The 9,978-nt window shown below is 41.7% G+C and overlaps 1 protein-coding gene and 1 pseudogene across 1 annotated transcript; both read right to left on the bottom strand.

Moving 5' to 3' along the window:
* Positions 1-116: 116 nt before the first annotated feature.
* On the bottom strand, positions 117-1,813 carry LOC135526069 (glycoprotein hormones alpha chain 1-like). The gene is made up of 4 exons (XM_064954147.1): positions 1,783-1,813; positions 1,565-1,677; positions 1,116-1,303; positions 117-932 (listed from the first exon to the last, which is right to left on the bottom strand). The coding sequence occupies exons 2-4, from the start codon at positions 1,656-1,658 to the stop codon at positions 858-860; spliced, it is 357 nt and encodes a 118-aa protein (XP_064810219.1). The 5' UTR covers positions 1,659-1,677; positions 1,783-1,813; the 3' UTR covers positions 117-857.
* Positions 1,814-3,345: 1,532 nt separating this feature from the next.
* On the bottom strand, positions 3,346-4,300 carry LOC135527204 (5-hydroxytryptamine receptor 1E-like; annotated as a pseudogene).
* Positions 4,301-9,978: the final 5,678 nt, after the last annotated feature.

Below are 9,978 nucleotides of genomic sequence, written 5' to 3'. Positions count from 1 at the left end.
GCTGTGTCATTATGCACATTTTATGTTGATCCATATGCTATTGAGTGTGGTGTAGTTTGGGAGACAATTGGTTTTACTCAAGGCATTAGTTTCTCAAAAAAGAAGCAGAGGAGAGATCATGTGTCAAAATAATATGCATGTTAAGGACATTTGAATAATTATTCAATTCATACAGTAAAGTATTTTGTTGATCAACACAGTACAGGAATACAACTTTATATAATTGTGACCATTAGAGCACTATAAATATTCTCAGCAGACTATCCCCTTTGGTGGATCACAATGATTTCCTAATATGAGATTTCCCTTGATGGTCGAATGCAGCTGTTTTTATCTCAATATCGCATAATTTCAGGGTAACAATTAAGTATCTTAATGTGATTGTTTTCAATTAAAATGGTCAAAAATAAACAAAAATAGCTTCTTCGCAAAGAGCAATTTCTCAAGCAAGAATTTGCTAGGACTGCCTGGGAGGGGTCTGAGTGGAAGGGGAACATTTTAAACGAGCTGTTATTGGCAGAGAAGTTTGGAACTCTCTTATTTGTCTATTAACTAATTTACCGTCTGGTGACATTACCAGGCAGGCCCAAATCCATCCCACCAAAACAGGCTGACATTTCAGGTGGTCTTTTCAAACACCTTACACTAAAAGGGCATTATCATAATTTTCAGTTTCACAGTATTATTCCAACCTCGTAGTGTGAAAACATATATAAAACACAGGAAAATCACATTTTTGACTGCACTGGGCTTTTAAAACACAAGGAACTTCAGGAATGAGTTGTGTAAAATATATATTATCTGGTGCCAAGCTTTTACTTCTGCAAACAAGGAGATTTCCAGCCCTCACAGAGAGTTTATGACTTATGGTGATAACAAGTGCTGCAGTGACACTCTGTATGATTCGTCAGCTTGATGTTGTCGACCACCACCTGAGAAGAGAGAGAATCAAGAGACAGAGATGGTTTAAAAAAAAACACATTTGAGTTGTTCTTAAATATTACGTTTAGATGTTATGTGACCCTAGGAATGTCGTCATGTCAGATGGTCAAACTTTATTTAGCTGAAGATATCAATCCCAACTCCTATACCAAAATAGCTAATCATTGTCTTACCCTTTTCCCTTCTTTTGCAACGCAGCATGTGGCTTCAGAGGTGATGTTCTTTGGGACCAACATGGTTTTCTTGGACCGTAGTGGTGTTGGATAAGCTCTGGAGAAGCAACAGCCTGTACACTGATAGACAGGGACGCCCGGGTTTGAGAAGACTTTGTTCTCCCTCAGTTTGCATTCCTCACAGCCCACTGTAAAGATAATAAAGACATAAATTAATAGAAAATCTATTGAACAGTCTGATCTGTAAACTTGAGGCACCATGCAACACCAATGTGTTGTCTCTCTTCCTTGTAAGCACACACTTTGTGGGAGTAAGGAGGTCATGTACCAATTTATATTCTCTCTAATGACAACCTACTCCAAGAACAACTCACCGGTCATTTTGTTTCCAGAACATGTAGACCATTAATAAAAACAGTACTTTCAAAGTAATGTAACATAAAACGTACTGTTTGTCATGTCGCTGTTTGGATAAGAGTCTGCGATATACAGAAGTATGGACAGGATGAGGGACACTCCAGTTAATTTAAACAAGCACATCATAGTGGCGGGTGGCAATAACCTGACAAGAAAAATGAAGAAAACCATAGTTGAAAACTCATAAACACAAAAACAGCAGTGAAACAATACAATGGAAACCCAATATATTGCGTGGAAAAAGCATTACCTGTTGTATGTGTCTCTTGGTGGAAGCCTGTTCAGCGTTCAGTGAAGAGCCTACTGCTCCCACCATTAACTTTTATACTGCTGTCCCTCTGCCCATGTGCTCAACGGGGATTAAGTGAACCCCTCCAACCTTATCAGTGATCTCTGTGAGGCATTGACCACTTAGCTACCTGCCTCATAATCCTTGAAATGAAAAAAGGTACAGCACACGCGGTCACAAGTCAAAACACACTTCCATCCTGACTCTGGATGGGAGCTTTTAATCCCTTAAGCAGATGGGATGCTGTTACTAGATAACTGCTGTTATGTCTCAGAGGACGAGGCAGGGTCATTGGTTCATTAGTTTAACTTATGTTCATGGTCTTTTGCTTTGTAAATCATTAAATCTAAAGTAATTTTTAATACTTTGAATATCTGATTCCTCTTTCCATGCAGGATTATAACCCCCAAAAAATAAGTAAATATATACACACAAAAGTGAAAGATTTGTCGTGAAATAAATGGGGTTTCTTATATAAACCACGAGGACTAGTCCCTGGCCGAGCTTTGTAATCCTCTGGGACAGAGCTAACATGAATGCAAGCAATGAATACTGTATGTGAAATAATGAACGTTGAATATTAAAGGGGCAATCTGTGATTGCGACATACATTTTAAAACTTTTATATTTGTGATAAACACTGAGTGTACAAAACATTAAGAATACCTTCCTAATATTGACCCCCCCCCCCTCTCAAACCCGTGTGCCCCTATCTACCAGTGTACAGGCTGCTGCTTCTCCAGAGCTTATCCAACCCCACTACGGTCCAAGAAAACCATGTTGGTCCCAAAGAACATCGCCTCTGAAGCCACATGCTGCATTGCAAAAGAAGGGAAGAGGGTAAGACAATGATTAGCTATTTCGTTATAGGAGTTGGGATTGATATCTTCAGCTACATAAAGCTTGATCATCTCACATGACAACATTCCTAGTATCAAATAACATCTAAACGTAATAATTCAACTGTTGTACCCCATCAGAACCCAAAATATAAGCTTGTTTTACTCCTTTGTTTGTAAACAAAGTAATTGTAAACAAACCCTTTATAGTCTCAAAACATAGATATAACTATAATATTGATATCATGGATGGCCAGTCCTTGCATCCATTGTCTATGAATTTGAGTGTTTACACTTCTCCAGCCCCATCCTTCAGCTGTTTACCAAAAAAAAGTGGTGGGGTGTCCGCTTTGTTATTGTTTAAACTGCTGTTTGCCCCTTTAAGATGCAGTACTATCTCTTCATATTTCTGTTTCCTGGTGTGTTTTTAAATCTCCCGGCCTTGGTTGCGTTGGAGACTAGACCTGGCAGATGTAACTCAATAAGCACTGAGGATAGCACAATGAAATGTCTGAGATTTAAAGGCTCTTTTTAGCTTATGGCACAATCATGTCATGACTCATAAATATTCTTTACTCCACTCTTACAGTAATTGTATTCTAGGATTCAGAATGTTAATTGGCTTCTTTAATACATTTTCTACAGCCAATCAACAATCAGCCCAGACACAGCCAAGAAAGCAGTCCTATTTGCGCTTGTTACATCGGAGCAGTTTCTTAAAAGCCTTTTTGAAGTCCTCATTGAAGCTGGTGTAGAGCAGCGGGTTGATGAGTGAGTTAACATATCCCAGCCACGTGAGGAAGTCCGACACCTGTGCTGAGGCATGAAACTCCTGGATGCCCACCAGCAACTCTTTAACAAAGTAAGGCAGCCAGCATAGGATAAAAGCCCCCAGGATGAGGCCCAGTGTGCGGGCAACCTTCCTCTCTCTGGAGGCACAGATCTGGGTCCTCTCATCACAAGTCCCCCAGTTCCCCGCTACCTGGCTTGCGGCAGCTACTAAGGCATTTGTGGCTGCTAGCTCTCCTCTTACTCAGGCTCTCAGAGGAGCTCCGTTTGTGGTACAAGGTCTGGGCAGCAATGAAGATTCTGTAGTAGAGGATGAGAATGAGGGCCATGGGGATGTAGAAGGCCCCGAAGGTGGAGTAGATGGTGTAGCCAATGTGGTCATGCTCGATGATACACTTGGTGTAGTTACCGAAGTTGTCATCCCCGCTGTGCCTCCAGAACAGAGGCGGCACTGAGATGAGGATGGAGATGGTCCACACGATGGTGAGCATGATGGCAACGCGGCGCAGGGATCTCTTGCAGGCTTACTCCAGGGCGTTGGTGATGGCCCAGTAGCGGTCCAGGGCGATGGCACATAGATGCAGGATGGAGCAGGTGCAGCAGATCATGTCCACGCTCAGTCACGCCTCACAGACTACACATCCCAACATCCACCTCTTTGTGGCGATGTAGAGGACGCTTAGGGGCATCACCAAGACGGCCACCAGGAAGTCAGTGACAGCCAAAGAACAGATCAGGTAGTTGGCAGGCATGTGGAGTTTTTTGGTGTTCATGATCGCAAGTATGACTGAAATGTTCAGTAAGGCAGTGATCAGGGTCACAATGCTGAGGAGGGTCACAACCAGCACCATATCATTCTCTGGTTTCATTTAAAAGCAGCCTGCAGTTTCTGGCATGCAGTTTGTTTAAACTTTTAAGCTCTAAAACTATCCATCATATATTCCTCTTTCTCTCATTAGGATACATTTGGCTGTGTCCCTAGTCCAATGCAGATCCTTTTCTCTCTCTTACTTCCATGCTTTCCCTTATTTGGAGCCAACTGTGAAGGGGAACAAAATATATTTGGGGTTTATTATTTATTATTATTTTTTGTGTGAAAAAACATTGATTTGAGTAAGTTATGTATAACACAGTAAATTGAATAAGATACATGTTTAAGTTATTTGTACTCAAAATGTCACTTCTTCTCGATGAGTAGATCACTCAGACCTTTTTCCACATGGTGGCAGAACTGATCAGGGAATCTTTGAGCCAAGTAAATCAGTGAGCCAAATATTCAGTCATATTGGAGGCAGTTGTGCTCAGCATCTGACTCATTGCAGACCCATAACATCAATGTCAATACTCAGCATAAAGTCCTAAATGTAACAATTTTGCCCTAAACTCAATTTAGGAGTATGGGGAGCACACACAATTGTATTATTATGTACTAAGGAGCAGGAGTAGATGGCTGTTTTGCATACAGGGCTTTAAAAACCATGTTAAAAATAACACATTTCAGTCAGTGACACTTCCAAAGGTTTCAACTGTTGATACAAAAACAACAATTATGAAAAGACAATTGACAAACACGTCTAGCCTGATGTGTGTATCCATTGAGCAAGGGAAGCCTAATATGAACAATATTCAAACGGTTTTGTAATGCGATGCTACTGGTGGCAGAGAAGTCAGGCGCAGGAGAGCGGAAACTGATTTACAACGGTTGAGTTTAATAACCATAAACCACCGACAACAGAATAATAATAATAAATGGGTCAAACAAAACCCGGTAAATACCAGCATACCGGGCACAAGCACTACAACAAACAATTTGTGACAAGGACATGGGGGGGGGCAGAGGGTTAAATACACAACATGTAATTGATGGAATTGGAACCAGGTGTGATGGAAGACAAGACAAAATAAATGGAAAATGAAAAGTGGATCGGCGATGGCTAGAAGGTTGGTGACTTCGACCGCCGAACGCCGTCCGAACAAGGAGAGGGACCAACTTCGGCGGAAGTCGTAACAGGTTTCTTGTGCATATGCCACTTTCCCTTTCAAATAAAGAATTTGTATCTGCCCTGTGCAATCAGTGTTCTTCAAATAGTTGAATGGTGTCATAACTATGTAATTTCAGCTAGTAGCTCTTCAAGTTTAACCACTTTGTTGAGTAGAAATACCTGCCATTACATAGTGTGGCTTACACTATTGCTTTTCAACTACTTGGTCAAGGCAGCAGCTGAGCTCAGTTCGATTTTCATTTTGGAAGTCAATCCAAGCCGCTCTGTGGCATAACATCAATGGTCATACGTTGCCCCATACTCAAGTGACAGACATGACTCATGCGAAAAAGATTGGTCATACAAGGTCATCATCCTTCATCACTTTGTCTACTGCTCAAACATACACATTTAATTTATTTTAATTTTTTTTATTTTACCTTTATTTTACTAGGCAAGTCAGTTAAGAACAAATTCTTATTTTCAATGACGGCCTAGGAACAGTGGGTTAACTGCCTGTTCAGGGGCAGAACGACAGTTCACTCAGTCACTCCCGTTGATATATATTAAATATTTGTGCTGGGTGTTACTTGACTTTTCCTAAATTATTTTTCATTTTCACACATTGGACATACAGTTGTTAGGACTTTAACTTAAAGTTCACATTTGTGGCATGCATGCCTTCTATTCTAGACATCGCAGCACCTGCACCACCTGTGCCATAGTGAAAGCTTGGGATCGTCTTGTTTGAGTTGGTCCTGATATTTCTCATTAAACTCAATAACCTATATTGTAGAGGTTATTACTTACCATTTTTGCTTCTGGCAAATGCATAATGCATTCAAAGATTAAATGAAGAAGATGAAGGAGCAAAATAAAAGCACAAAAACGAGAGCTGATCCCAAACCAACATACCGTAACAACATTTAAAAAATAGGCTACATATAAATATTATATTTTATAATATGATAGTGGCATACAGCCTCATTATGATCAAATGAAACTATAAGGGGGGAAAATCGTTATCTAATATGGTATGCTCCCAGATTGGGCAATATAAGGCTACCAATGTGGGCACATAGCCTACCTTCTGAATTGTTCAATCTTCGTTTATCCATTACAACAAATGTTGTGTGTTGGTGATGGGACTCTCAAATATGTCTGAAGTCGGCAGTATTAGTCGCTAGTGCGTCCGCACCCCGAGATATCCCTCATCTCAGGAGTAAGGACAGGTCAGACGGACATCCATCACTTCAGAGGAATGCACGAAATCGCAAGTGCAGGAGTTTGACACTGTCCAACTGCCGCGGGCGCGCCAATGAGGGAGCATTTTTTTCCTGAACGGAGTAACGGTAGGGCTCTCTGTCTCCTGGAGTACAAAATGTGACATTAGGATACTCCATAGCGTGAGATGCTAGCAACATAGCCACGTTTGTGCGTTGGCGATGGATGGAACTTTCCCGCCATGCCATAAAAGTATGTGCATAATACAGTAGTTGCATTTGTGTTCATTTGCGCAACACATGCATATGCATGACATTAGTACTAATGAACGTCAACTTCATGCAGATGAGCATCAATGATCACCCATTGGATATCGGCTATTGTCAGTGTTATAGTCAAAACAGGGGTTCCCAAACCTTTCCCCCCAGGGCCCCCCTTTTTTTTTACATTTGAGAAATTTACATTCACAAAAGAACCAATTGGGGAGAAAAGGGAGTAAAAGTACAACAAAAATGAAGATTACCCAAGTCCAATTTCTTTGACTCCTTGACTTGAGAAGGTCTTAACTCAGCTTCTGAATGTCATGGAAATCAAGATATTCCCCTGTGCATAAGAGTCATGTCTTCCTCTGGCATTTTACAGCGTGTTTAGCCGAAAGCATCTCGGATGTATGCAGCGTTTAAGATCGGTATAAACAATCTCAAACAATCTCTACAAAATCTCTATATTAAAATATACATCTTTAATTGAACCCCTCAAATCAATGAAGATCCCGCCCCCTAGGTTGGAAATCCCTGAGTCAGAGAATCTATCCCTACAATATGCAGGTCCTCCCAACCAATGCCCAAAATAATGTTGCTGAGTAAGGTAGCTGTCTGAGTCCAGTACACTATTGTATAAGTGTATAATGTAGCTCTTTTCCCATCTGTCACTGACCTAAATGGCATCCCTGAACTCATGCTTGCCAACATTCAGGCTATTTTTTGATGCTTAATGTTCCATAATAGCTAGGAGACATAATCGGATACATTCTCTGATCCCTGAAAAGTGTTTTCCAAAACATTTCCCCTTAGTCAGCAGTTCATGGGCATGTTGGAAAGGATAGTGGTTCCAGTCCTAGATGGTATCCTTGATTTAGGGTACTTAGTCTGAATTTCCTCAGTAAGCATCCTGCTGTATAAATGAATATGGAGACCAGTAATGAGATATAAATTGTCCATGGATGAGTAGCCTACTTGTGTGGCTACTAATCCTACTTGTCTATGCAATGTGGGTCTTAAGAGGATATTTGATGAATACAAATTATTTGCCCCCTTGATTAATAAGAGCAAAAAAGACTGCATAAAATAAATAATGCAAAATACATTGTATGCAATCAAAGGGGAAATTATATTATACTAACACAATTGCTCTAAGAAATACTTTACATTTGATTTAAATTATACTTTTTTTTCTCAAAAAGAAATGGGTCACAATTATTGGCACCCCTATTTTAAATATTATTATTGGCACCCTCCCCCTGCGAGGATCAAGGCACTGTGTCACGATCGTCATAATGATTAGACCAAGGCGCAGCGTGCATGGAGTTCCACATATATGCGAGTAGCAGGAACAGGGCACACCTGCCTGGGAAAGCGATCTTGAGGGAGAGTGCAAGGAGTTGGCACAGGACGCACTGGGTTGTGAAGGTACACTGGAGACCTGGTGTGTATAGCCGGCATCAATTGTTCCGGAACTTTAACACACGTTTCAGGACGAGTACAGGGAGTTGACTCAGGTGGCACCAAACTGACAACACGTTCCCTTATTCCAGATCCGTGTGTCCTCCACCAACTCAACAACTCCCCCATTTATCTCTCCTCCGAATTCTCCTTCTTCTCCCAGACTGGCTCTGGTTCACTCCTCGGTTCCGCCAACTGCTCCTTGTGCCCCCCCCCCCAAAAAAAGATTCTTGGGGTTTCTGTGGCCTACCTCCCCGACTTCGTCGCTGTCCCTCCTTCGCTGCTTCCGCCTGCTTCCATGGCAGGCTCTTCTCTCCTGCTATAATGTCGTCCCAAGTCCAGGATGTTCTCTCCCTAATCTGCTCCACAGACCAGGATGCCATTATCTCCCGGGCATGCTGCTTGGTCTGTTGTTGGTGGGATCTTCTGTCACGATCGTCGTAATGATTAGACCAAGGCGCAGCGTGCGTAGAGTTCCACATATTTAATATAAACCCGAAACTCAGCAAAACAAAACAAGCACAGACAAGTACAAACAAGCACAAACAATCACAAATGAAAAGTGAAGCTACTGGTGCACACAGGCAACTATTCGTAAACAAGATCCCACCAATAACAATGGGGAAATGGCTACCTAAATATGATCCCTAATCAGAGACAACGATAAACAGCTGCCTTTGATTTGGAACCATATTAGGCCACCATAGAAATACATTTAATCTAGATGACCCACCCAAGTCACTATCACGCCCCAAACAACACAGAGAATAAACAGCTTACTATGGTCAGGGTGTGACACACTGAGCCTTTTTCTAAAATGTTTTTTTGAGATTGGAGAACACATTGGGAGGGATCATAGACCATTCCTCCATACAGAATCTTTCCAGATCCTCCATCTGCGCTTATGGACCGCGCTCTTCAATTCAAACCATAGGTTTTCAAGTCCGGAGACTAAGATGGCCATTTCAAAAAGCAGATTTTGTGGTCAATTAACCATTTCCTTGGGGAGTTTCCTTGCATTTTCAGAGACCTTAGGCAGGAAAAGTGTAAGAACACTATCATCTCTCGTTCTCTCTCATATACACTACATGACCAAAGGTATGTGGACAACTGCTCGTTGAACATCTCAATCCAAAATCATGGGCATTAATATGGAGTTTGTCCCCCCTTTGCTGCTATAACAGCCTCCACTCTTCTGGGAAAGCTTTCCACTAGATGTTGGAACATTGCTTCCATTCAGCCCCAAGAGCATTAGTGAGGTCGGGCACTGATGTTGGGTGATTAGGTCTGGCTCACAGTCTGTGTTCCAATTCATCCCAAAGATGTTCGATGGGGTTGAGGTCAGGGCTCTGTGCAGGTCAGTCAAGTCTTTCCACACTGATCTCAACAAACTATTTCTGTATGGACCTCGCTTTGTGCACGGGAGCATTGTCATGCTGAAACTGGAAATTGCCTTCCCCAAACTGTTGCCACAAAGTTGGAAGCACAGAATCTGTTTTATTGTCCCGTACCCCTTCAAACATTCAACCTCCAGCTGGTTACCCCCTCTAGCACCAGGGTCAGCGCAATCTCACATTTTATTTTTTGCCATCATTGTAAGCC

This window comes from Oncorhynchus masou, chromosome 32 (genome assembly GCF_036934945.1).
Source record: "Oncorhynchus masou masou isolate Uvic2021 chromosome 32, UVic_Omas_1.1, whole genome shotgun sequence".
In the NCBI taxonomy this organism is placed as follows: Eukaryota; Metazoa; Chordata; class Actinopteri; order Salmoniformes; family Salmonidae; genus Oncorhynchus; species Oncorhynchus masou.
This window is presented reverse-complemented; position numbering and strand designations above follow the sequence as displayed.

Coding starts and splice junctions, on each gene's coding strand:
- LOC135526069 (XM_064954147.1), bottom strand. CDS start 1,658: ATGATGTGCTTGTTTAAATTAACTGGAGTGTCCCTCATCCTGTCCATA. Junction 1,304..1,564: donor AAACAGCGACATGACAAACA/GTACGTTTTATG, acceptor TTATCTTTACAG/TGGGCTGTGAGGAATGCAAA. Junction 933..1,115: donor TTGCAAAAGAAGGGAAAAGG/GTAAGACAATGA, acceptor CTCTCTTCTCAG/GTGGTGGTCGACAACATCAA.